General features: G+C 50.5%; 11 protein-coding genes across 11 annotated transcripts; all 11 read left to right on the top strand.

Annotated features, from left to right (window-relative positions):
* The first annotated feature begins 309 nt into the window (after positions 1-309).
* Positions 310-2,250, top strand: LOC126278269 (uncharacterized). Its single transcript, XM_049978272.1, has 3 exons — positions 310-1,015; positions 1,151-1,498; positions 1,634-2,250. The coding sequence occupies exons 1-3, from the start codon at positions 310-312 to the stop codon at positions 2,248-2,250; spliced, it is 1,671 nt and encodes a 556-aa protein (XP_049834229.1).
* Positions 2,251-5,895: 3,645 nt separating this feature from the next.
* LOC126278271 (uncharacterized) lies at positions 5,896-7,236 on the top strand. The gene has a single exon (XM_049978274.1). It carries the CDS (start codon positions 5,896-5,898, stop codon positions 7,234-7,236), a length of 1,341 nt encoding a protein of 446 aa, XP_049834231.1.
* Positions 7,237-7,344: 108 nt separating this feature from the next.
* Positions 7,345-8,409, top strand: LOC126278272 (U1 small nuclear ribonucleoprotein 70 kDa-like). The gene is made up of 3 exons (XM_049978275.1): positions 7,345-7,429; positions 7,562-7,912; positions 8,048-8,409. The coding sequence occupies exons 1-3, from the start codon at positions 7,345-7,347 to the stop codon at positions 8,407-8,409; spliced, it is 798 nt and encodes a 265-aa protein (XP_049834232.1).
* A 315-nt stretch (positions 8,410-8,724) lies between these two features.
* On the top strand, positions 8,725-9,858 carry LOC126278273 (uncharacterized). The gene has a single exon (XM_049978276.1). It carries the CDS (start codon positions 8,725-8,727, stop codon positions 9,856-9,858), a length of 1,134 nt encoding a protein of 377 aa, XP_049834233.1.
* A 108-nt stretch (positions 9,859-9,966) lies between these two features.
* Positions 9,967-11,031, top strand: LOC126278274 (U1 small nuclear ribonucleoprotein 70 kDa-like). The gene is made up of 3 exons (XM_049978277.1): positions 9,967-10,051; positions 10,187-10,534; positions 10,670-11,031. The coding sequence occupies exons 1-3, from the start codon at positions 9,967-9,969 to the stop codon at positions 11,029-11,031; spliced, it is 795 nt and encodes a 264-aa protein (XP_049834234.1).
* Positions 11,032-12,105: 1,074 nt separating this feature from the next.
* On the top strand, positions 12,106-13,239 carry LOC126278275 (uncharacterized). Its single transcript, XM_049978279.1, has one exon. The coding sequence runs from the start codon at positions 12,106-12,108 to the stop codon at positions 13,237-13,239; it is 1,134 nt and encodes a 377-aa protein (XP_049834236.1).
* A 108-nt stretch (positions 13,240-13,347) lies between these two features.
* Positions 13,348-14,412, top strand: LOC126278276 (U1 small nuclear ribonucleoprotein 70 kDa-like). Its single transcript, XM_049978280.1, has 3 exons — positions 13,348-13,432; positions 13,568-13,915; positions 14,051-14,412. The coding sequence occupies exons 1-3, from the start codon at positions 13,348-13,350 to the stop codon at positions 14,410-14,412; spliced, it is 795 nt and encodes a 264-aa protein (XP_049834237.1).
* Positions 14,413-14,727: 315 nt separating this feature from the next.
* Positions 14,728-15,660, top strand: LOC126278277 (uncharacterized). The gene has a single exon (XM_049978281.1). The coding sequence runs from the start codon at positions 14,728-14,730 to the stop codon at positions 15,658-15,660; it is 933 nt and encodes a 310-aa protein (XP_049834238.1).
* A 2,380-nt stretch (positions 15,661-18,040) lies between these two features.
* Positions 18,041-18,835, top strand: LOC126278278 (uncharacterized). The gene has a single exon (XM_049978282.1). The coding sequence runs from the start codon at positions 18,041-18,043 to the stop codon at positions 18,833-18,835; it is 795 nt and encodes a 264-aa protein (XP_049834239.1).
* A 2,929-nt stretch (positions 18,836-21,764) lies between these two features.
* LOC126278280 (uncharacterized) lies at positions 21,765-22,559 on the top strand. Its single transcript, XM_049978284.1, has one exon. It carries the CDS (start codon positions 21,765-21,767, stop codon positions 22,557-22,559), a length of 795 nt encoding a protein of 264 aa, XP_049834241.1.
* A 1,482-nt stretch (positions 22,560-24,041) lies between these two features.
* Positions 24,042-25,411, top strand: LOC126278281 (U1 small nuclear ribonucleoprotein 70 kDa-like). The gene is made up of 3 exons (XM_049978286.1): positions 24,042-24,402; positions 24,538-24,816; positions 24,951-25,411. The coding sequence occupies exons 1-3, from the start codon at positions 24,042-24,044 to the stop codon at positions 25,409-25,411; spliced, it is 1,101 nt and encodes a 366-aa protein (XP_049834243.1).
* The last annotated feature ends 408 nt before the right edge of the window (positions 25,412-25,819 follow it).

Here is a 25,819-nt window from a genome sequence, read left to right on the forward strand (position 1 = left end):
GCATATGATCTATGAGTCCGACGACAAGTGACAACGTCCAAAGCAGATGGTGACCTGGACCGAGAACGAGCATATGATCTAAGAGTCCGACGACAAGTGACAACGTCCAAAGCAGATGGTGACCTGGACCAAGAACGAGCATATGATCTAAGAGTCCGACGACAAGTGACTACGTCCAAAGCAGATGGTGACTTGGACCGAGAACGAGCATATGATCTAAGAGTCCGACGACAAGTGACAATGTCCAAAGCAGACGGTGACCTGGAGCGAGACAGAGCATATGATCTAAGAGTCCGATGACAAGTGACAATGTCCAAAGCAGACGGTGACCTGGACCGAGACCGGGCATATGATCTAAGAGTCCGACGACAAGTGACAATGTCCAAAGCAGACGGTGACCTGGACCGAGAACGAGCATATGATCTAAGAGTCCGACGACAAGTGTCAACATCCAAAGCAGATGGTGACCTGGACCGAGACCGAGCATATGATCTAAGAGTCCGACGACAAGTGACAATGTCCAAAGCAGATGCTGATCCGGACCGAGACCGAGCATATTATCTAAGAGTCCGACGACAAGTGACAATGTCCAAAGCAGACGGTGACCTGGACCAAGACCAAGCATATTATCTAAGAGTCCGACGACAAGTGACAACATCCAGAGCAGATGGTGACCTGGACCGAGAACGAGCATATGATCTAAGAGTCCGACGACAAGTGACAACGTCCAAAGCAGACGGTGACCTGGACCGCGACCGAGCATATGATCTAAGAGTCCGACGACAAGTGACAATGTCCAAAGCAGACGGTGACCTGGACCAAGACCGAGCATATGATCTAAGAGTCCGACGACAAGTGACAATGTCCAAAGCAGACGGTGGCCTGGACCGCGACCGAGCATATTATCTAAGAGTCCGACGACAAGTGACAACGTCCAAAGTAGACGGTAACCTGGACCGAGAACGAGCATATGATCTAAGAGTCCGACGACAAGTGACAACGTCCAAAGTAGACGGTAACCTGGACCGAGACCGAGCATATGATCTAAGAGTCCGACGAAAAGTGACAATGTCCAAAGCAGACGGTGACCTGGACTGAGACAGAGCATATGATCTATGAGTCCGACGACAAGTGACAACGTCCAAAGCAGACGGTGACCTGGACCGAGAACGAGCATATGATCTACGAGTCCGACGACAAGTGACAACCTCCAAAGCAGATGGTGACCTGGAACGAGAACGAGCATATGATCTAAGAGTCCGACGACAGGTGACAACGTCAAAAGCAGATGGAGACCTGGACCGAGAACGAGCATATGATCTAAGAGTCCGACGACAAGTGACAACGTCCAAAGCAGATGGCGACCTGGACCGCGACCGAGTATATGGTCTAAGAGTCCGACGACAAGTCAAAATGTCCAAAGCAGACGGTGACCTGGACCGAGACCGAGCATATGATCTAAGAGTCCGACGACAAGTGACAACGTCCAAAGTAGACGGTAACCTGGACCGAGACCGAGCATATGATCTAAGAGTCCGACGACAAGTGACAATGTCCAAAGCAGACGGTGACCTGGACTGGGACAGAGCATATGATCTATGAGTCCGACGACAAGTGACAACGTCCAAAGCAGATGGTGACCTGGACCGAGAACGAGCATATGATCTAAGAGTCCGACGACAAGTGACAACGTCGAAAGCAGATGGTGACCTGGACCGAGAACGAGCATATGATCTAAGAGTCCGACGACGAGTGACAACGTCCAAAGCAGATGGTGACCTGGACCGCGACCGAGCATATGATCTAAGAGTCCGACGACAAGTGACAATGTCCAAAGCAGACGGTGACCTGGACCGAGACCGTGCATATGATCTAAGAGTCCGACGACAAGTGACAACGTCCAAAGTAGACGGCAACCTGGACCGAGACCGAGCATATGATCTAAGAGTCCGACGACAAGTGACAACGTCCAAAGCAGATGGTGACCTGGACCGAGAACGAGCATATGATCTAAGAGTCCGACGACAAGTGACAACATCCAAAGCAGATGGTGACCTGGACCAAGAACGAGCATATGATCTAAGAGTCCGACGACAAGTGACAAAGTCCAAAGCAGATGGTGACCTGGACCGAGACCGAGCATATGATCTAAGAGTCCGGCGACAAGTGACAACGTCCAAAGTAGACGGTAACCTGGACCGAGACCGAGCATATGATCTAAGAGTCCGACGACAAGTGACAACGTCGTAAGCAGATGGTGACCTGGACCTAGAACGAGCATATGATCTAAGAGTCTGACGACAAGTGACAATGTCCAAAGCAGATGGTGACCTGGACCGCGACCGAGCATATGAGATAAGAGTCCAACAACAAGTGACAATGTCCAAAGCAGACGGTGACCTGGACCGAGACCGAGCATATGATCTAAGAGTCCGACGACAAGTGACAACGTCCAAAGCAGATGGTACCTGGACCTAGACCGAGCATATGTTCTAAGAGTCCGACGACAAGTGACAATGTCCAAAGCAGACGGTAACCTCGACCGAGACCGAGCATATTATCTAAGAGTCCGACGACAAGTGACAACGTCCAAAGTAGACGGTAACCTGGACCGAGACCGAGCATATGATCTAAGAGTCCGACGACAAGTGACAATGTATAAAGCAGACGGTGACCTGGACAGAGACAGAGCATATGATCTATGAGTCCGACGACAAGTGACAACCTCCAAAGCAGATGGTGACCTGGAACGAGAACGAGCATATGATCTAAGAGTCCGACGACAAGTGACAACGTCCAAAGCAGATGGAGACCTGGACCGAGAACGAGCATATGATCTAAGAGTCCGACGACAAGTGACAACGTCCAAAGCAGATGGATACCTGGACCGAGACCGAGCATATGATCTAAGAGTCCGACGACAAGTGACAACGTCATAAGCAGATGGTGACCTGGACCTAGAACGAGCATATGTTCTAAGAGTCCGACGACAAGTGACAATGTCCAAAGCAGATGGTGACCTGGACCGCGACCGAGCATATGATCTAAGAGTCCAACAACAAGTGACAATGTCCAAAGCAGACGGTGACCTGGACCGAGACCGAGCATATGATCTAAGAGTCCGACGACAAGTGACAACGTCCAAAGCAGATGGTACCTGGACCTAGACCGAGCATATGTTCTAAGAGTCCGACGACAAGTGACAATGTCCAAAGCAGATGGTGACCTGGACCGAGAAAGAGCATATGATCTAAGAGTCCGACGACAAGTCTAAACGTCCAAAGCAGATGGTGACCTGGACCGAGAACGAGCATATGATCTAAGAGTCCGACGACAAGTGACAATGTATAAAGCAGACGGTGACCTGGACAGAGACAGAGCATATGATCTATGAGTCCGACGACAAGTGACAACCTCCAAAGCCGATGGTGACCTGGAACGAGAACGAGCATATGATCTAAGAGTCCGACGACAAGTGACAACGTCCAAAGCAGATGGAGACCTGGACCGAGAACGAGCATATGATCTAAGAGTCCGACGACAAGTGACAACGTCCAAAGCAGATGGAGACCTGGACCGAGAACGAGCATATGATCTAAGAGTCCGACGACAAGTGACAACGTGCAAAGCAGATGGCGACCTGGACCGCGACCGAGTATATGGTCTAAGAGTCCGACGACAAGTCACAATGTCCAAAGCAGACGGTGACCTGGACCGAGACCGAGCATATGATCTAAGAGTCCGACGACAAGTGACAACGTCCAAAGTAGACGGTAACCTGGACCGAGACCGAGCATATGATCTAAGAGTCCGACGACAAGTGACAATGTCCAAAGCAGACGGTGACCTGGACTGAGACAGAGCATATGATCTATGAGTCCGACGACAAGTGACAACGTCCAAAGCAGATGGTGACCTGGACCGAGAACGAGCATATGATCTAAGAGTCTGACGACAAGTGACAACGTCGAAAGCAGACGGTGACCTGGACCGAGACCGAGCATATGATCTAAGAGTCCGACGACAAGTGACAATGTCCAAAGCAGACGGTGACCTGGACCGAGACCGTGCATATGATCTAAGAGTCCGACGACAAGTGACAACGTCCAAAGTAGACGGTAACCTGGACCGAGACCGAGCATATGATCTAAGAGTCCGACGACAAGTGACAACGTCCAAAGCAGATGGTGACCTGGACCGAGAACGAGCATATGACCTAAGAGTCCGACGACAAGTGACAGCATCCAAAGCAGATGGTGACCTGGACCAAGAACGAGCATATGATCTAAGAGTCCGACGACAAGTGACAAAGTCCAAAGCAGATGGTGACCTGGACCGAGACCGAGCATATGATCTAAGAGTCCGGCGACAAGTGACAACGTCCAAAGTAGACGGTAACCTGGACCGAGACCGAGCATATGATCTAAGAGTCCGACGACAAGTGACAACGTCGTAAGCAGATGGTGACCTGGACCTAGAACGAGCATATGATCTAAGAGTCCGACGACAAGTGACAATGTCCAAAGCAGATGGTGACCTGGACCGCGACCGAGCATATCATCTAAGAGTCCAACAACAAGTGACAATGTCCAAAGCAGACGGTGACCTGGACCGAGACCGAGCATATGATCTAAGAGTCCGACGACAAGTGACAACGTCCAAAGCAGATGGTACCTGGACCTAGACCGAGCATATGTTCTAAGAGTCCGACGATAAGTGACAATGTCCAAAGCAGATGGTGACCTGGACCGAGAAAGAGCATATGATCTAAGAGTCCGACGACAAGTCTAAACGTCCAAAGCAGATGGTGACCTGGACCGAGAACGAGCATATGATCTAAGAGTCCGACGACAAGTGACAATGTCCAAAGCAGACGGTGAGCTGGACCGAGACCGAGCATATGATCTAAGAGTCCGACGACAAGTGACAATGTCCAAAGCAGACGGTAACCTCGACCGAGACCGAGCATATTATCTAAGAGTCCGACGACAAGTGACAACGTCCAAAGTAGACGGTAACCTGGACCGAGACCGAGCATATGATCTAAGAGTCCGACGACAAGTGACAATGTATAAAGCAGACGGTGACCTGGACAGAGACAGAGCATATGATCTATGAGTCCGACGACAAGTGACAACCTCCAAAGCAGATGGTGACCTGGAACGAGAACGAGCATATGATCTAAGAGTCCGACGACAAGTGACAACGTCCAAAGCAGATGGAGACCTGGACCGAGAACGAGCATATGATCTAAGAGTCCGACGACAAGTGACAACGTCCAAAGCAGATGGAGACCTGGACCGAGAACGAGCATATGATCTAAGAGTCTGACGACAAGTGACAACGTCCAAAGCAGATGGTGACCTGGACCGCGACCGAGCATATGATCTAAGAGTCCGACGACAAGTGGCAATGTCCAAAGCAGACGGTGTCCTGGACCGAGACCGAGCATATGATCTAAGAGTCCGACGACAAGTGACAACGTCCAAAGTAGACGGCAACCTGGACCGAGACCGAGCATATGATCTAAGAGTCCGACGACAAGTGACAATGTCCAAAGCAGACGGTGACCTGGACTGAGACAGAGCATATGATCTATGAGTCCGACGACAAGTGACAACGTCCAAAGCAGATGGTGACCTGGACCGAGAACGAGCATATGATCTAAGAGTCCGACGACAAGTGACAACGTCCAAAGCAGATGGTGACCTGGACCAAGAACGAGCATATGATCTAAGAGTCCGACGACAAGGGACTACGTCCAAAGCAGATGGTGACTTGGACCGAGAACGAGCATATGATCTAAGAGTCCGACGACAAGTGACAATGTCCAAAGCAGACGGTGACCTGGACCGAGACAGAGCATATGATCTAAGAGTCCGATGACAAGTGACAATGTCCAAAGCAGACGGTGACCTGGACCGAGACCGAGCATATGATCTAAGAGTCCGACGACAAGTGACAATGTCCAAAGCAGACGGTGACCTGGACCGAGAACGAGCATATGATCTAAGAGTCCGACGACAAGTGACAACGTCCAAAGCAGATGGTGACCTGGACCGAGACCGAGCATATGATCTAAGAGTCCGACGACAAGTGACAATGTCCAAAGCAGATGGTGATCCGGACCGAGACCGAGCATATTATCTAAGAGTCCGACGACAAGTGACAATGTCCAAAGCAGACGGTGACCTGGACCAAGACCAAGCATATTATCTAAGAGTCCGACGACAAGTGACAACATCCAGAGCAGATGGTGACCTGGACCGAGAACGAGCATATGATCTAAGAGTCCGACGACAAGTGCCAACGTCCAAAGCAGATGGTGACCTGGACCGCGACTGGGCATATGATCTAAGAGTCCGACGACAAATGACAATGTCCAAAGCAGATGGTGACCTGGACCGAGACCGAGCATATGATCTAAGAGTCCGACGACAAGTGACAATGTCCAAAGCAGACGGTGACCTGGACCGAGACCGAGCATATGATCTAAGAGTCCGACGACAAGTGACAACGTCCAAAGCAGACGGTGACCTGGACCGCGACCGAGCATATGATCTAAGAGTCCGACGACAAGTGACAATGTCCAAAGCAGACGGTGACCTGGACCGAGACCGAGCATATGATCTAAGAGTCCGACGACAAGTGACAATGTCCAAAGCAGACGGTGGCCTGGACCGCGACCGAGCATATTATCTAAGAGTCCGACGACAAGTGACAACGTCCAAAGTAGACGGTAACCTGGACCGAGAACGAGCATATGATCTAAGAGTCCGACGACAAGTGACAACGTCCAAAGCAGATGGCGACCTGGACCGCGACCGAGTATATGATCTAAGAGTCCGACGACAAGTCACAATGTCCAAAGCAGACGGTGACCTGGAACGAGAACGAGCATATGATCTAAGAGTCCGACGGCAAGTGAGAACGTCCAAAGCAGATGGAGACCTGGACCGAGAACGAGCATATGATCTAAGAGTCCGACGACAAGTGACAACGTCCAAAGCAGATGGCGACCTGGACCGCGACCGAGTACATGATCTAAGAGTCCAACGACAAGTGACAATGTCCAAAGCAGACGGTGACCTGGACCGAGACCGAGCATATGATCTAAGAGTCCGACGACAAGTGACAACGTCCAAAGTAGACGGTAACCTGGACCGAGACCGAGCATATGATCTAAGAGTCCGACGACAAGTGACAATGTCCAAAGCAGACGGTGACCTTGACTGAGACAGAGCATATGATCTATGAGTCCGACGACAAGTGACAACGTCCAAAGCAGATGGTGACCTGGACCGAGAACGAGCATATGATCTAAGAGTCCGACGACAAGTGACAATGTCCAAAGCAGACGGTGACCTGGACCGAGACCGAGCATATGATCTAAGAATCCGACGACAAGTGACAACGTCCAAAGTAGACGGTAACCTGGACCGAGACCGAGCATATGATCTAAGAGTCCGACGAAAAGTGACAATGTCCAAAGCAGACGGTGACCTGGACTGAGACAGAGCATATGATCTATGAGTCCGACGACAAGTGACAACGTCCAAAGCACATGGTGACCTGGACCGAGAACGAGCATATGATCTACGAGTCCGACGACAAGTGACAACCTCCAAAGCAGACGGTGACCTGGAACGAGAACGAGCATATGATCTAAGAGGCCGACGACAGGTGACAACGTCAAAAGCAGATGGAGACCTGGACCGAGAACGAGCATATGATCTAAGAGTCCGACGACAAGTGACAACGTCCAAAGCAGATGGCGACCTGGACCGCGACCGAGTATATGGTCTAAGAGTCCGACGACAAGTCACAATGTCCAAAGCAGACGGTGACCTGGACCGAGACCGAGCATATGATCTAAGAGTCCGACGACAAGTGACAACGTCCAAAGTAGACGGTAACCTGGACCGAGACCGAGCATATGATCTAAGAGTCCGACGACAAGTGACAATGTCCAAAGCAGACGGTGACCTGGACTGAGACAGAGCATATGATCTATGAGTCCGACGACAAGTGACAACGTCCAAAGCAGATGGTGACCTGGACCGAGAACGAGCATATGATCTAAGAGTCCGACGACAAGTGACAACGTCGAAAGCAGATGGTGACCTGGACCGAGAACGAGCATATGATCTAAGAATCCGACGACGAGTGACAACGTCCAAAGCAGATGGTGACCTGGACCGCGACCGAGCATATGATCTAAGAGTCCGACGACAAGTGACAATGTCCAAAGCAGACGGTGACCAGGACCGAGACCGTGCATATGATCTAAGAGTCCGACGACAAGTGACAACGTCCAAAGTAGACGGCAACCTGGACCGAGACCGAGCATATGATCTAAGAGTCCGACGACAAGTGACAATGTCCAAAGCAGATGGTGACCTGGACTGAGACAGAGCATATGATCTATGAGTCCGACGACAAGTGACAACGTCCAAAGCAGATGGTGACCTGGACCGAGAACGAGCATATGATCTAAGAGTCCGACGACAAGTGACAACGTAAAAAGCAGATGGTGACCTGGACCAAGAACGAGCATATGATCTAAGAGTCCGACGACAAGTGACTACGTCCAAAGCAGATGGTGACTTGGACCGAGAACGAGCATATGATCTAAGAGTCCGACGACAAGTGACAATGTCCAAAGCAGACGGTGACCTGGACCGAGACCGAGCATATGATCTAGGAGTCCGATGACAAGTGACCATGTCCAAAGCAGACGGTGACCTGGACCGAGACCGAGCATATGATCTAAGAGTCCGACGACAAGTGACAATGTCCAAAGCAGATGGTGACCTGGACCGAGAACGAGCATATGATCTAAGAGTCCGACGACAAGTGACAATGTCCAAAGCAGACGGTGACCTGGACCAAGACCAAGCATATGATCTAAGAATCCGACGACAAGTGACAACATCCAGAGCAGATGGTGACCTGGACCGAGAACAAGCATATGATCTAAGAGTCCGACGACAAGTGACAACGTCCAAAGCAGACGGTGACCTGGACCGAGACCGAGCATATTATCTAAGAGTCCGACGACAAGTGACAATGTCCAAAGCAGACGGAGACCTGGACCGACACAGAGCATATGATCTAAGAGTCCGAAAACAAGTGACAATGTCCAAAGCAGACGGTGACCTGGACCGAGACCGAGCATATGATCTAAGAGTCCGACGACAAGTGACAATGTCCAAAGCAGACGGTGACCTGGACCGAGAACGAGCATATGATCTAAGAGTCCGACGACAAGTGACAACGTCCAAAGCAGAAGGTGACCTGGACCGAGACCGAGCATATGATCTAAGAGTCCGACGACAAGTGACAATGTCCAAAGCAGATGGTGACCTGGACCGAGAACGAGCATATGATCTAAGAGTCCGACGACAAGTGACAACGTCCAAAGCAGATGGCGACATGGACCGCGACCGAGTATATGATCTAAGAGTCCGACGACAAGTCACAATGTCCAAAGCAGACGGTGACCTGGAACGAGAACGAGCATATGATCTAAGAGTCCGACGACAAGTGACAACGTCCAAAGCAGATGGAGACCTGGACCGAGAACGAGCATATGATCTAAGAGTAGGACGACAAGTGACAACGTCCAAAGCAGATGGCGACCTGGACCGCGACCGAGTATATGATCTAAGAGTCCAACGACAAGTCACAATGTCCAAAGCAGACGGTGACCTGGACCGAGACCGAGCATATGATCTAAGAGTCCGACGACAAGTGACAACGTCCAAAGTAGACGGTAACCTGGACCGAGACCGAGCATATGATCTAAGAGTCCGACGACAAGTGACAATGTCCAAAGCAGACGGTGACCTTGACTGAGACAGAGCATATGATCTATGAGTCCGACGACAAGTGACAACGTCCAAAGCAGATGGTGACCTGGACAGAGAACGAGCATATGATCTAAGAGTCCGACGACAAGTGACAATGTCCAAAGCAGACGGTGACCTGGACCGAGACCGAGCATATGATCTAAGAGTCCGACGACAAGTGACAACGTCCAAAGTAGACGGTAACCTGGACCGAGACCGAGCATATGATCTAAGAGACCGACGAAAAGTGACAATGTCCAAAGCAGACGGTGACCTGGACTGAGACAGAGCATATGATCTATGAGTCCGACGACAAGTGACAACGTCCAAAGCAGATGGTGACCTGGACCGAGAACGAGCATATGATCGACGAGTCCGACGACAAGTGACAACCTCCAAAGCAGATGGTGACCTGGAACGAGAACGAGCATATGATCTAAGAGTCCGACGACAGGTGACAACGTCAAAAGCAGATGGAGACCTGGACCGAGAACGAGCATATGATCTAAGAGTCCGACGACAAGTGACAACGTCCAAAGCAGATGGCGACCTGGACCGCGACCGAGTATATGGTCTAAGAGTCCGACGACAAGTCACAATGTCCAAAGCAGACGGTGACCTGGACCGAGACCGAGCATATGATCTAAGAGTCCGACGACAAGTGACAACGTCCAAAGTAGACGGTAACCTGGACCGAGACCGAGCATATGATCTAAGAGTCCGACGACAAGTGACAATGTCCAAAGCAGACGGTGACCTGGACTGAGACAGAGCATATGATCTATGAGTCCGACGACAAGTGACAACGTCCAAAGCAGATGGTGACCTGGACCGAGAACGAGCATATGATCTAAGAGTCCGACGACAAGTGACAACGTCGAAAGCAGATGGTGACCTGGACCGAGAACGAGCATATGATCTAAGAGTCCGACGACGAGTGACAACGTCCAAAGCAGATGGTGACCTGGACCGCGACCAAGCATATGATCTAAGAGTCCGACGACAAGTGACAATGTCCAAAGCAGACGGTGACCTGGACCGAGACCGTGCATATGATCTAAGAGTCCGACGACAAGTGACAACGTCCAAAGTAGACGGCAACCTGGACCGAGACCGAGCATATGATCTAAGAGTCCGACGACAAGTGACAATGTCCAAAGCAGATGGTGACCTGGACTGAGACAGAGCATATGCTCTATGAGTCCGACGACAAGTGACAACGTCCAAAGCAGATGGTGACCTGGACCGAGAACGAGCATATGATCTAAGAGTCCGACGACAAGTGACAACGTAAAAAGCAGATGGTGACCTGGACCAAGAACGAGCATATGATCTAAGAGTCCGACGACAAGTGACTACGTCCAAAGCAGATGGTGACTTGGACCGAGAACGAGCATATGATCTAAGAGTCCGACGACAAGTGACAATGTCCAAAGCAGACGGTGACCTGGACCGAGACCGAGCATATGATCTAAGAGTCCGATGACAAGTGACCATGTCCAAAGCAGACGGTGACCTGGACCGAGACCGAGCATATGATCTAAGAGTCCGACGACAAGTGACAACGTCCAAAGCAGATGGTGACCTGGACCGAGAACGAGCATATGATCTAAGAGTCCGACGACAAGTGACAACGTCCAAAGCAGATGGTGACCTGGACCGAGAACGAGCATATGATCTAAGAGTAGGACGACAAGTGACAACGTCCAAAGCAGATGGCGACCTGGACCGCGACCGAGTATATGATCTAAGAGTCCAACGACAAGTCACAATGTCCAAAGCAGACGGTGACCTGGACCGAGACCGAGCATATGATCTAAGAGTCCGACGACAAGTGACAACGTCCAAAGTAGACGGTAACCTGGACCGAGACCGAGCATATGATCTAAGAGTCCGACGACAAGTGACAATGTCCAAAGCAGATGGTGACCTGGACTGAGACAGAGCATATGATCTATGAGTCCGACGACAAGTGACAACGTCCAAAGCAGATGGTGACCTGGACCGAGAACGAGCATATGATCTAAGAGTCCGACGACAAGTGACAACGTAAAAAGCAGATGGTGACCTGGACCAAGAACGAGCATATGATCTAAGAGTCCGACGACAAGTGACTACGTCCAAAGCAGATGGTGACTTGGACCGAGAACGAGCATATGATCTAAGAGTCCGACGACAAGTGACAATGTCCAAAGCAGACGGTGACCTGGACCGAGACCGAGCATATGATCTAGGAGTCCGATGACAAGTGACCATGTCCAAAGCAGACGGTGACCTGGACCGAGACCGAGCATATGATCTAAGAGTCCGACGACAAGTGACAATGTCCAAAGCAGATGGTGACCTGGACCGAGAACGAGCATATGATCTAAGAGTCCGACGACAAGTGACAATGTCCAAAGCAGACGGTGACCTGGACCAAGACCAAGCATATGATCTAAGAATCCGACGACAAGTGACAACATCCAGAGCAGATGGTGACCTGGACCGAGAACAAGCATATGATCTAAGAGTCCGACGACAAGTGACAACGTCCAAAGCAGACGGTGACCTGGACCGAGACCGAGCATATTATCTAAGAGTCCGACGACAAGTGACAATGTCCAAAGCAGACGGAGACCTGGACCGACACAGAGCATATGATCTAAGAGTCCGAAAACAAGTGACAATGTCCAAAGCAGACGGTGACCTGGACCGAGACCGAGCATATGATCTAAGAGTCCGACGACAAGTGACAATGTCCAAAGCAGACGGTGACCTGGACCGAGAACGAGCATATGATCTAAGAGTCCGACGACAAGTGACAACGTCCAAAGCAGAAGGTGACCTGGACCGAGACCGAGCATATGATCTAAGAGTCCGACGACAAGTGACAATGTCCAAAGCAGATGGTGACCTGGACCGAGAACGAGCATATGATCTAAGAGTCCGACGACAAGTGACAACGTCCAAAGCAGATGGCGACATGGACCGCGACCGAGTATATGATCTAAGAGTCCGACGACAAGTCACAATGTCCAAAGCAGACGGTGACCTGGAACGAGAACGAGCATATGATCTAAGAGTCCGACGACAAGTGACAACGTCCAAAGCAGATGGAGACCTGGACCGAGAACGAGCATATGATCTAAGAGTAGGACGACAAGTGACAACGTCCAAAGCAGATGGCGACCTGGACCGCGACCGAGTATATGATCTAAGAGTCCAACGACAAGTCACAATGTCCAAAGCAGACGGTGACCTGGACCGAGACCGAGCATATGATCTAAGAGTCCGACGACAAGTGACAACGTCCAAAGTAGACGGTAACCTGGACCGAGACCGAGCATATGATCTAAGAGTCCGACGACAAGTGACAATGTCCAAAGCAGACGGTGACCTTGACTGAGACAGAGCATATGATCTATGAGTCCGACGACAAGTGACAACGTCCAAAGCAGATGGTGACCTGGACAGAGAACGAGCATATGATCTAAGAGTCCGACGACAAGTGACAATGTCCAAAGCAGACGGTGACCTGGACCGAGACCGAGCATATGATCTAAGAGTCCGACGACAAGTGACAACGTCCAAAGTAGACGGTAACCTGGACCGAGACCGAGCATATGATCTAAGAGACCGACGAAAAGTGACAATGTCAAAAGCAGACGGTGACCTGGACTGAGACAGAGCATATGATCTATGAGTCCGACGACAAGTGACAACGTCCAAAGCAGATGGTGACCTGGACCGAGAACGAGCATATGATCGACGAGTCCGACGACAAGTGACAACCTCCAAAGCAGATGGTGACCTGGAACGAGAACGAGCATATGATCTAAGAGTCCGACGACAGGTGACAACGTCAAAAGCAGATGGAGACCTGGACCGAGAACGAGCATATGATCTAAGAGTCCGACGACAAGTGACAACGTCCAAAGCAGATGGCGACCTGGACCGCGACCGAGTATATGGTCTAAGAGTCCGACGACAAGTCACAATGTCCAAAGCAGACGGTGACCTGGACCGAGACCGAGCATATGATCTAAGAGTCCGACGACAAGTGACAACGTCCAAAGTAGACGGTAACCTGGACCGAGACCGAGCATATGATCTAAGAGTCCGACGACAAGTGACAATGTCCAAAGCAGACGGTGACCTGGACTGAGACAGAGCATATGATCTATGAGTCCGACGACAAGTGACAACGTCCAAAGCAGATGGTGACCTGGACCGAGAACGAGCATATGATCTAAGAGTCCGACGACAAGTGACAACGTCGAAAGCAGATGGTGACCTGGACCGAGAACGAGCATATGATCTAAGAGTCCGACGACGAGTGACAACGTCCAAAGCAGATGGTGACCTGGACCGCGACCAAGCATATGATCTAAGAGTCCGACGACAAGTGACAATGTCCAAAGCAGACGGTGACCTGGACCGAGACCGTGCATATGATCTAAGAGTCCGACGACAAGTGACAACGTCCAAAGTAGACGGCAACCTGGACCGAGACCGAGCATATGATCTAAGAGTCCGACGACAAGTGACAATGTCCAAAGCAGATGGTGACCTGGACTGAGACAGAGCATATGCTCTATGAGTCCGACGACAAGTGACAACGTCCAAAGCAGATGGTGACCTGGACCGAGAACGAGCATATGATGTAAGAGTCCGACGACAAGTGACAACGTAAAAAGCAGATGGTGACCTGGACCAAGAACGAGAATATGATCTAAGAGTCCGACGACAAGTGACTACGTCCAAAGCAGATGGTGACTTGGACCGAGAACGAGCATATGATCTAAGAGTCCGACGACAAGTGACAATGTCCAAAGCAGACGGTGACCTGGACCGAGACCGAGCATATGATCTAAGAGTCCGATGACAAGTGACCATGTCCAAAGCAGACGGTGACCTGGACCGAGACCGAGCATATGATCTAAGAGTCCGACGACAAGTGACAACGTCCAAAGCAGATGGTGACCTGGACCGAGAACGAGCATATGATCTAAGAGTCCGACGACAAGTGACAACGTCCAAAGCATATGGTGACCTGGACCAAGACCCAGCATATGATCTAAGAGTCCGACGACAAGTGACAATGTCCAAAGCAGATGATGATCTGGACCGAGACCGAGCATATTATCTAAGAGTCCGACGACAAGTGACAATGTCCAAAGCAGACGGTGACCTGGACCAAGACCAAGCATATGATCTAAGAATCCGACGACAAGTGACAACATCCAGAGCAGATGGTGACCTGGACCGAGAACAAGCATATGATCTAAGAGTCCGACGACAAGTGACAACGTCCAAAGCAGACGGTGAACTGGACCGAGACCGAGCATATTATCTAAGAGTCCGACGACAAGTGACAATGTCCAAAGCAGACGGAGACCTGGACCGACACAGAGCATATGATCTAAGAGTCCGAAAACAAGTGACAATGTCCAAAGCAGACGGTGACCTGGACCGAGACCGAGCATATGATCTAAGAGTCCGACGACAAGTGACAATGTCCAAAGCAGACGGTGACCTGGACCGAGAACGAGCATATGATCTAAGAGTCCGACGACAAGTGACAACGTCCAAAGCAGAAGGTGACCTGGACCGAGACCGAGCATATGATCTAAGAGTCCGACGACAAGTGACAATGTCCAAAGCAGATGGTGACCTGGACCGAGAACGAGCATATGATCTAAGAGTCCGACGACAAGTGACAATGTCCAAAGCAGATGGTGACCTGGACCGAGAACGAGCATATGATCTAAGAGTCCGACGACAAGTGCCAACGTCCAAAGCAGATGGTGACTTGGACCGTGACTGAGCATATGATCTAATAGTCCGACGACAAGTGACAATGTCCAAAGCAGATGGTGACCTGGACCGAGACCGAGCATATGATCTAAGAGTCCGACGACAAGTGACAATGTCCAAAGCAGACGGTGACCTGGACCGAAGACCGAGCATATGATCTAAGAGTCCGACGACAAGTGACAACGTCCAAAGCAGACGGTGACCTGGACCGCGACCGAGCATATGATCTAAGAGTCCGACGACAAGTGACAATGTCCGAAGCAGACGGTAACCTGGACTGAGACAGAGCATATGATCTAAGAGTCCGACGACAAGTGACAATGTCCAAAGCAGACGGTGACCTGGACCGAGACCGAGCATATGATCTAAGAGTCCGTCGACAAGTGACAATGTAAAAAGCAGACGGTGTCCTGGACCAAGCCCGAGCATATTATCTAAGAGTCCGACGACAAGTGACAATGTCCAAAGCAGATGGTAACCTGGACCAAGAACGAGCATATGATCTAAGAGTCCGACGACAAGTGACAATGTCCAAAGCAGACGGTGACCTGGACCGAGACCGAGCATATGATCTAAGAGTCCGACGACAAGTGACAATGTCCAAAGCTACCGGTGACCTGGACCGAGTCCGTGCATATGATCTAAGAGTCCGACGACAAGTGACAATGTCCAAAGCAGATGGTGATCTGGACCGAGACCGAGCATATTATCTAAGAGTCCGACGACAAGTGACAATGTCCAAAGCAGACGGTGACCTGGACCAAGACCAAGCATATGATCTATGAGTCCGACGACAAGTGACAACGTCCAAAGCAGATGGTGACCTGGACCGAGAACGAGCATATGATCTAAGAGTCCGACGACAAGTGACAACGTCGAAAGCAGATGGTGACCTGGACCGAGAACGAGCATATGATCTAAGAGTCCGACGACGAGTGACAACGTCCAAAGCAGATGGTGACCTGGACCGCGACCCAGCATATGATCTAAGAGTCCGACGACAAGTGACAATGTCCAAAGCAGACGGTGACCTGGACCGAGACCGTGCATATGATCTAAGAGTCCGACGACAAGTGACAACGTCCAAAGTAGACGGCAACCTGGACCGAGACCGAGCATATGATCTAAGAGTCCGACGACAAGTGACAATGTCCAAAGCAGATGGTGACCTGGACTGAGACAGAGCATATGATCTATGAGTCCGACGACAAGTGACAACGTCCAAGGCAGATGGTGACCTGGACCGAGAACGAGCATATGATCTAAGAGTCCGACGACAAGTGACAACGTAAAAAGCAGATGGTGACCTGGACCAAGAACGAGCATATGATCTAAGAGTCCGACGACAAGTGACTACGTCCAAAGCAGATGGTGACTTGGACCGAGAACGAGCATGTGATCTAAGAGTCCGACGACAAGTGACAATGTCCAAAGCAGACGGTGACCTGGACCGAGACCGAGCATATGATCTAAGAGTCCGATGACAAGAGACCATGTCCAAAGCAGACGGTGACCTGGACCGAGACCGAGCATATGATCTAAGAGTCCGACGACAAGTGACAACGTCCAAAGCAGATGGTGACCTGGACCGAGAACGAGCATATGATCTAAGAGTCCGACGACAAGTGACAACGTCCAAAGCAGATGGTGACCTGGACCAAGACCGAGCATATGATCTAAGAGTCCGACGACAAGTGACAATGTCCAAAGCAGATGGTGATCTGGACCGAGACCGAGCATATTATCTAAGAGTCCGACGACAAGTGACAATGTCCAAAGCAGACGGTGACCTGGACCCAGACCAAGCATATGATCTAAGAATCCGACGACAAGTGACAACATCCAGAGCAGATGGTGACCTGGACCGAGACCGAGCATATGATCTAAGAGTCCGACGACAAGTGACAATGTCCAAAGCAGATGGTGATCCGGACCGAGACCGAGCATATTATCTAAGAGTCCGACGACAAGTGACAATGTCCAAAGCAGACGGTGACCTGGACCAAGACCAAGCATATGATCTAAGAGTCCGACGAAAAGTGACAACGTCCAAAGCAGACGGTGACCTGGACCGCGACCGAGCATATGATCTAAGAGTCTGACGACAAGTGACAATGTCCGAAGCAGACGGTAACCTGGACTGAGACAGAGCATATGATCTAAGAGTCCGATGACGAGTGACAATGTCCAAAGCAGACGGTGACCTGGACCGAGACCGAGCATATGATCTAAGAGTCCGTCGACAAGTGACAATGTAAAAAGCAGACGGTGTCCTGGACCAAGCCCGAGCATATTATCTAAGAGTCCGACGACAAGTGACAACGTCCAAAGCAGATGGTAACCTGGACCAAGAACGAGCATATGATCTAAGAGTCCGACGACAAGTGACAATGTCCAAAGCAGACGGTGACCTGGACCGAGACCGAGCATATGATCTAAGAGTCCGACGACAAGTGACAATGTCCAAAGCAGATGGTGATCTGGACCGAGACCGAGCATATTATCTAAGAGTCCGACGACAAGTGACAATGTCCAAAGCAGACGGTGACCTGGACCAAGACCAAGCATATGATCTAAGAATCCGACGACAAGTGACAACATCCAGAGCAGATGGTGACCTGGACCGAGAACAAGCATATGATCTAAGAGTCCGACGACAAGTGACAACGTCCAAAGCAGACGGTGACCTGGACCGAGACCGAGCATATTATCTAAGAGTCCGACGACAAGTGACAATGTCCAAAGCAGACGGAGACCTGGACCGACACAGAGCATATGATCTAAGAGTCCGAAAACAAGTGACAATGTCCAAAGCAGACGGTGACCTTGACCGAGACCGAGCATATGATCTAAGAGTCCGACGACAAGTGACAATGTCCAAAGCAGACGGTGACCTGGACCGAGAACGAGCATATGATCTAAGAGTCCGACGACAAGTGACAACGTCCAAAGCAGAAGGTGACCTGGACCGAGACCGAGCATATGATCTACGAGTCCGACGACAAGTGACAATGTCCAAAGCAGATGGTGACCTGGACCGAGAACGAGCATATGATCTAAGAGTCCGCCGACAAGTGACAATGTCCAAAGCAGATGGTGACCTGGACCGAGAACGAGCATATGATCTAAGAGTCCGACGACAAGTGCCAACGTCCAAAGCAGATGGTGACTTGGACCGCGACTGAGCATATGATCTAAGAGTCCGACGACAAGTGACAATGTCCAAAGCAGATGGTGACCTGGACCGAGACCGAGCATATGATCTAAGAGTCCGACGACAAGTGACAATGTCCAAAGCAGACGGTGACCTGGACCGAGACCAAGCATATGATCTAAGAGTCCGACGAAAAGTGACAACGTTCAAAGCAGACGGTGACCTGGACCGCGACCGAGCATATGATCTAAGAGTCTGACGACAAGTGACAATGTCCGAAGCAGACAGTAACCTGGACTGAGACAGAGCATATGATCTAAGAGTCCGACGACGAGTGACAATGTCCAAAGCAGACGGTGACCTGGACCGAGACCGAGCATATGATCTAAGAGTCCGTCGACAAGTGACAATGTAAAAAGCAGACGGTGTCCTGGACCAAGCCCGAGCATATTATCTAAGAGTCCGACGACAAGTGACAACGTCCAAAGCAGATGGTAACCTGGACCAAGAACGAGCATATGATCTAAGAGTCCGACGACAAGTGACAATGTCCAAAGCAGACGGTAACTGGACCGAGACCGAGCATATGATCTAAGAGTCCGACGACAAGTGACAATGTCCAAAGCAGACGGTGACCTGGACCGAGACCGTGCATATGATCTAAGAGTCCGACGACAAGTGACAATGTCCAAAGCAGATGGTGATCTGGACCGAGACCAAGCATATTATCTAAGAGTCCGACGACAAGTGACAATGTCCAAAGCAGACGGTGACCTGGACCAAGACCAAGCATATGACCTAAGAATCCGACGACAAGTGACAACATCCAGAGCAGATGGTGACCTGGACCGAGAACAAGCATATGATCTAAGAGTCCGACGACAAGTGACAACGTCCAAAGCAGACGGTGACCTGGACCGAGACCGAGCATATTATCTAAGAGTCCGACGACAAGTGACAATGTCCAAAGCAGACGGAGACCTGGACCGACACAGAGCATATGATGTAAGAGTCCGACGACAAGTGACAATGTCCAAAGCAGATGGTGACCTGGACCGTGACCGAGCATATGATCTAAGAGTCCGACGACAAGTGACAACGTCCAAAGCAGACGGTGACCTGGACTGAGACAGAGCATATGATCTATTAGTCCGACGACAAGTGACAACCTCCAAAGCAGATGGTGACCTGGACCGAGAACGAGCATATGATCTAAGAGTCCGACGACAAGTGACAACGTCCAAAGCAGATGGCGACCTGGACCGCGACCGAGTATATGATCCAAGAGTCCGACGACAAGTCACAATGTCCAAAGCAGAAGGTGACCTGGAACGAGAACGAGCATTTGATCTAAGAGTGCGACGACAAGTGACAACGTCCAAAGCAGATGGAGACCTGGACCGAGAACGAGCATATGATCTAAGAGTCCAACGACAAGTCACAATGTCCAAAGCATACGGTGACCTGGACCGAGACCGAGCATATGATCTAAGAGTCCGACGACAAGTGACAACGTCCAAAGTAGACGGTAACCTGGACCGAGACCGAGCATATGATCTAAGAGTCCGACGACAAGTGACAATGTCCAAAGCAGACGGTGACCTTGACTGAGACAGAGCATATGATCTATGAGTCCGACGACAAGTGACAACGTCCAAAGCAGATGGTGACCTGGACCGAGAACGAGCATATGATCTAAGAGTCCGACGAGAAGTGACGACGTCTCAAGCAGATGGTGACCTGGACCGAGAACGAGCATATGATCTAAGAGTCTGACGACGAGTGACAACGTCCAAAGCAGATGGTGACCTGGACCGCGACCGAGCATATGATCTAAGAGTCCGACGACAAGTGACAATGTCCAAAGCAGACGGTGACCTGGACCGAGAAAGAGCATATGATCTAAGAGTCCGACGACAAGTGATAACGTCCAAAGCAGATGGTGACCTGGACCGAGACCGAGCATATGATCTAAGAGTCCGACGACAAGTGACAATGTCCAAAGCAGATGGTGACCGGGACCGAGAACGAGCATATGATCTAAGAGTCCGACGACAAGTGACAACGTCCAAAGCAGATGGCGACCTGGACCGCGACCGAGTATATGATCTAAGAGTCCGACGACAAGTGACAATGTCCAAAGCAGACGGTGACCTGGACCGAGACCGAGCATATGATCTAACAGTCCGACAACAAGTGACAACGTCCAAAGTAGACGGTAACCTGTACCGAGACCGAGCATATGATCTAAGAGTCCGACGACAAGTGACAATGTCCAAAGCAGACGGTGACCTGGACTGAGGCAGAGCATATGATCTATGAGTCCGACGACAAGTGACAACGTCCAAAGCAGATGGTGACCGGGACCGAGAACGAGCATATGATCTAAGAGTCCGACGACAAGTGACAACGTCCAAAGCAGATGGTGACCTGGACCGAGAACGTGCATATGATCTAAGAGTCCGACGACAAGTGACAACGTCCAAAGCAGATGGTGACCTGGACCGCAACCGAGCATATGATCTAAGAGTCCGACGACAAGTGACAATGTCCAAAGCAGACGGTGACCTGGACCGAGACCGAGCATATGATCTAAGAGTCCGACGAAAAGTGACAATGTCCAAAGTAGACGGTAACCTGGACTGAGACCGAACATATGATCTAAGAGTCCGACGACATGTGACAATGTCCAAAGCAGACGGTGACCTGGACGAGACAAAGCATATGATCTATGAGTCCGACGACAAGTGACAACGTCCAAAGCAGACGGTGACCTGGACCGAGACCGAGCATATGATCTAAGAGTCCGTCGACAAGTGACAATGTAAAAAGCAGACGGTGTCCTGGACCAAGCCCGAGCATATTATCTAAGAGTCCGACGACAAGTGACAACGTCCAAAGCAGATGGTAACCTGGACCAAGAACGAGCATATGATCTAAGAGTCCGACGACAAGTGACAATGTCCAAAGCAGACGGTGACCTGGACCGAGACCGAGCATATGATCTAAGAGTCCGACGACAAGTGACAATGTCCAAAGCAGATGGTGATCTGGACCGAGACCGAGCATATTATCTAAGAGTCCGACGACAAGTGACAATGTCCAAAGCAGACGGTGACCTGGACCAAGACCAAGCATATGATCTAAGAATCCGACGACAAGTGCCAACATCCAGAGCAGATGGTGACCTGGACCGAGAACAAGCATATGATCTAAGAGTCCGACGACAAGTGACAACGTCCAAAGCAGACGGTGACCTGGACCGAGACCGAGCATATTATCTAAGAGTCCGACGACAAGTGACAATGTCCAAAGCAGACGGAGACCTGGACCGACACAGAGCATATGATCTAAGAGTCCGAAAACAAGTGACAATGTCCAAAGCAGACGGTGACCTTGACCGAGACCGAGCATATGATCTAAGAGTCCGACGACAAGTGACAATGTCCAAAGCAGACGGTGACCTGGACCGAGAACGAGCATATGATCTAAGAGTCCGACGACAAGTGACAACGTCCAAAGCAGAAGGTGACCTGGACCGAGACCGAGCATATGATTTACGAGTCCGACGACAAGTGACAATGTCCAAAGCAGATGGTGACCTGGACCGAGAACGAGCATATGATCTAAGAGTCCGACGACAAGTGACAATGTCCAAAGCAGATGGTGACCTGGACCGAGAACGAGCATATGATCTAAGAGTCCGACGACAAGTGCCAACGTCCAAAGCAGATGGTGACTTGGACCGCGACTGAGCATATGATCTAAGAGTCCGACGACAAGTGACAATGTCCAAAGCAGATGGTGACCTGGACCGAGACCGAGCATATGATCTAAGAGTCCGACGACAAGTGACAATGTCCAAAGCAGACGGTGACCTGGACCGAGACCTAGCATATGATCTAAGAGTCCGACGAAAAGTGACAACGTTCAAAGCAGACGGTGACCTGGACCGCGACCGAGCATATGATCTAAGAGTCTGACGACAAGTGACAATGTCCGAAGCAGACAGTAACCTGGACTGAGACAGAGCATATGATCTAAGAGTCCGACGACGAGTGACAATGTCCAAAGCAGACGGTGACCTGGACCGAGACCGAGCATATGATCTAAGAGTCCGTCGACAAGTGACAATGTAAAAAGCAGACGGTGTCCTGGACCAAGCCCGAGCATATTATCTAAGAGTCCGACGACAAGTGACAACGTCCAAAGCAGATGGTAACCTGGACCAAGAACGAGCATATGATCTAAGAGTCCGACGACAAGTGACAATGTCCAAAGCAGACGGTGACCTGGACCGAGACCGAGCATATGATCTAAGAGTCCGACGACAAGTGACAACGTCCAAAGCAGACGGTGACCTGGACCGAGACCGTGCATATGATCTAAGAGTCCGACGACAAGTGACAATGTCCAAAGCAGATGGTGATCTGGACCGAGACCAAGCATATTATCTAAGAGTCCGACGACAAGTGACAATGTCCAAAGCAGACGGTGACCTGGACCAAGACCAAGCATATGATCTAAGAATCCGACGACAAGTGACAACATCCAGAGCAGATGGTGACCTGGACCGAGACCGAGCATATTATCTAAGAGTCCGACGACAAGTGACAATGTCCAAAGCAGACGGAGACCTGGACCGACACAGAGCATATGATGTAAGAGTCCGACGACAAGTGACAATGTCCAAAGCAGATGGTGACCTGGACCGTGACCGAGCATATGATCTAAGAGTCCGACGACAAGTGACAACGTCCAAAGCAGATGGAGACCTGGACCGAGAACGAGCATATGATCTAAGAGTCCAACGACAAGTCACAATGTCCAAAGCATACGGTGACCTGGACCGAGACCGAGCATATGATCTAAGAGTCCGACGACAAGTGACAACGTCCAAAGTAGACGGTAACCTGGACCGAGACCGAGCATATGATCTAAGAGTCCGACGACAAGTGACAATGTCCAAAGCAGACGGTGACCTTGACTGAGACAGAGCATATGATCTATGAGTCCGACGACAAGTGACAACGTCCAAAGCAGATGGTGACCTGGACCGAGAACGAGCATATGATCTAAGAGTCCGACGAGAAGTGACGACGTCCCAAGCAGATGGTGACCTGGACCGAGAACGAGCATATGATCTAAGAGTCTGACGACGAGTGACAACGTCCAAAGCAGATGGTGACCTGGACCGCGACCGAGCATATGATCTAAGAGTCCGACGACAAGTGACAATGTCCAAAGCAGACGGTGACCTGGACCGAGAAAGAGCATATGATCTAAGAGTCCGACGACAAGTGATAACGTCCAAAGCAGATGGTGACCTGGACCGAGACCGAGCATATGATCTAAGAGTCCGACGACAAGTGACAATGTCCAAAGCAGATGGTGACCGGGACCGAGAACGAGCATATGATCTAAGAGTCCGACGACAAGTGACAACGTCCAAAGCAGATGGCGACCTGGACCGCGACCGAGTATATGATCTAAGAGTCCGACGACAAGTGACAATGTCCAAAGCAGACGGTGACCTGGACCGAGACCGAGCATATGATCTAACAGTCCGACAACAAGTGACAACGTCCAAAGTAGACGGTAACCTGTACCGAGACCGAGCATATGATCTAAGAGTCCGACGACAAGTGACAATGTCCAAAGCAGACGGTGACCTGGACTGAGGCAGAGCATATGATCTATGAGTCCGACGACAAGTGACAACGTCCAAAGCAGATGGTGACCGGGACCGAGAACGAGCATATGATCTAAGAGTCCGACGACAAGTGACAACGTCCAAAGCAGATGGTGACCTGGACCGAGAACGTGCATATGATCTAAGAGTCCGACGACAAGTGACAACGTCCAAAGCAGATGGTGACCTGGACCGCAACCGAGCATATGATCTAAGAGTCCGACGACAAGTGACAATGTCCAAAGCAGACGGTGACTTGGACCGAGACCGAGCATATGATCTAAGAGTCCGACGAAAAGTGACAATGTCCAAAGTAGACGGTAACCTGGACTGAGACCGAACATATGATCTAAGAGTCCGACGACATGTGACAATGTCCAAAGCAGACGGTGACCTGGACGAGACAAAGCATATGATCTATGAGTCCGACGACAAGTGACAACGTCCAAAGCAGATGGTGACCTGGACCGAGAACGAGCATATGATCTAAGAGTCCGACGACAAGTGACAACATCTAAAGCAGATGGTGACCTGAACCAAGAACGAGCTTATGATCTAAGAGTCAGACGACAAGTGACAAAGTCAAAAGCAGATGGTGACCTGGACCGCGACCGAGCATATGATCTAAGAGTCCGACGACAAGTGACAATGTCCAAAGCAGACGGTGACCTGGACCGAGACCGAGCATATGATCTAAGAGTCCGACGACAAGTGACAATGTCCAAAGCAGACGGTGACCTGGACCGAGACCGAGCATATGATCTAAGAGTCCGACGAGAAGTGACAACGTCCAAAGCAGATGGTGACCTGGACCGAGAACGAGCATATGATCTAAGAGTCCGACGACAAGTGACAACGTCCAAAGCAGATGGTGACATGGACCGAGACCGAGCATATGATCTAAGAGTCCGATGACAAGTGACAACGTCCAAAGCAGATGGTGACCTGGACCGAGAACGAGCATATGATCTAAGAGTCCGACGACAAGTGACAACGTCCAAAGCAGATGGTGACCTGGACCGCGACCGAGCATATGATCTAAGAGTCCGACGACAAGTGACAATGTCCAAAGCAGACGGTGCCCTGGACCGAGACCGAGCATATGATCTAAGACTCCGACGACAAGTGACAATGTCCAAAGCAGACGGTGACCTGGACCGAGACCGAGCATATGATCTAAGAGTCCGAAGACGAGTGACAACGTCCAAAGCAGATGGTGACCTGGACCGAGAACGAGCATATGATCTAAGAGTCCGACGACAAGTGACAACGTCCAAAGCAGATGGTGAACTGGACCGAGACCGAGCATATGATCTAAGAGTC

Source organism: Schistocerca gregaria, chromosome 6 (genome assembly GCF_023897955.1).
Source record: "Schistocerca gregaria isolate iqSchGreg1 chromosome 6, iqSchGreg1.2, whole genome shotgun sequence".
Taxonomy (NCBI): Eukaryota; Metazoa; Arthropoda; class Insecta; order Orthoptera; family Acrididae; genus Schistocerca; species Schistocerca gregaria.

Excerpts from the sequence above, each read along its gene's own strand:
- LOC126278277 (XM_049978281.1), top strand. The coding sequence starts at position 14,728 with ATGTCCAAAGCAGACGGTGACCTGGACCGAGACCGAGCATATGATCTA.
- LOC126278271 (XM_049978274.1), top strand. The coding sequence starts at position 5,896 with ATGTCCAAAGCAGACGGTGACCTGGACCGAGACCGAGCATATGATCTA.
- LOC126278280 (XM_049978284.1), top strand. The coding sequence starts at position 21,765 with ATGTCCAAAGCAGACGGTGACCTGGACCGAGACCGAGCATATGATCTA.
- LOC126278273 (XM_049978276.1), top strand. The coding sequence starts at position 8,725 with ATGTCCAAAGCAGACGGTGACCTGGACCGAGACCGAGCATATGATCTA.
- LOC126278269 (XM_049978272.1), top strand. The coding sequence starts at position 310 with ATGTCCAAAGCAGACGGTGACCTGGACCGAGACCGGGCATATGATCTA. Across the intron at positions 1,016-1,150 it reads GACAACGTCCAAAGTAGACG|ACGGTGACCTGGACCGAGAA; the intron begins GTAACCTGGACC and ends CGTCCAAAGCAG. Across the intron at positions 1,499-1,633 it reads GACAACGTCCAAAGTAGACG|ATGGTGACCTGGACCGAGAA; the intron begins GTAACCTGGACC and ends CGTCCAAAGCAG.
- LOC126278275 (XM_049978279.1), top strand. The coding sequence starts at position 12,106 with ATGTCCAAAGCAGACGGTGACCTGGACCGAGACCGAGCATATGATCTA.
- LOC126278278 (XM_049978282.1), top strand. The coding sequence starts at position 18,041 with ATGTCCAAAGCAGACGGTGACCTGGACCGAGACCGAGCATATGATCTA.
- LOC126278281 (XM_049978286.1), top strand. The coding sequence starts at position 24,042 with ATGTCCAAAGCAGACGGTGACCTGGACCGAGAAAGAGCATATGATCTA. Across the intron at positions 24,403-24,537 it reads GACAACGTCCAAAGTAGACG|ATGGTGACCGGGACCGAGAA; the intron begins GTAACCTGTACC and ends CGTCCAAAGCAG. Across the intron at positions 24,817-24,950 it reads GACAATGTCCAAAGTAGACG|ATGGTGACCTGGACCGAGAA; the intron begins GTAACCTGGACT and ends CGTCCAAAGCAG.
- LOC126278274 (XM_049978277.1), top strand. The coding sequence starts at position 9,967 with ATGTCCAAAGCAGACGGTGACCTGGACCGAGACCGAGCATATGATCTA. Across the intron at positions 10,052-10,186 it reads GACAACGTCCAAAGTAGACG|ATGGTGACCTGGACCGAGAA; the intron begins GTAACCTGGACC and ends CGTCCAAAGCAG. Across the intron at positions 10,535-10,669 it reads GACAACGTCCAAAGTAGACG|ATGGTGACCTGGACCGAGAA; the intron begins GTAACCTGGACC and ends CGTCCAAAGCAG.
- LOC126278276 (XM_049978280.1), top strand. The coding sequence starts at position 13,348 with ATGTCCAAAGCAGACGGTGACCTGGACCGAGACCGAGCATATGATCTA. Across the intron at positions 13,433-13,567 it reads GACAACGTCCAAAGTAGACG|ATGGTGACCTGGACCGAGAA; the intron begins GTAACCTGGACC and ends CGTCCAAAGCAG. Across the intron at positions 13,916-14,050 it reads GACAACGTCCAAAGTAGACG|ATGGTGACCTGGACCGAGAA; the intron begins GTAACCTGGACC and ends CGTCCAAAGCAG.
- LOC126278272 (XM_049978275.1), top strand. The coding sequence starts at position 7,345 with ATGTCCAAAGCAGACGGTGACCTGGACCGAGACCGAGCATATGATCTA. Across the intron at positions 7,430-7,561 it reads GACAACGTCCAAAGTAGACG|CACATGGTGACCTGGACCGA; the intron begins GTAACCTGGACC and ends CAACGTCCAAAG. Across the intron at positions 7,913-8,047 it reads GACAACGTCCAAAGTAGACG|ATGGTGACCTGGACCGAGAA; the intron begins GTAACCTGGACC and ends CGTCCAAAGCAG.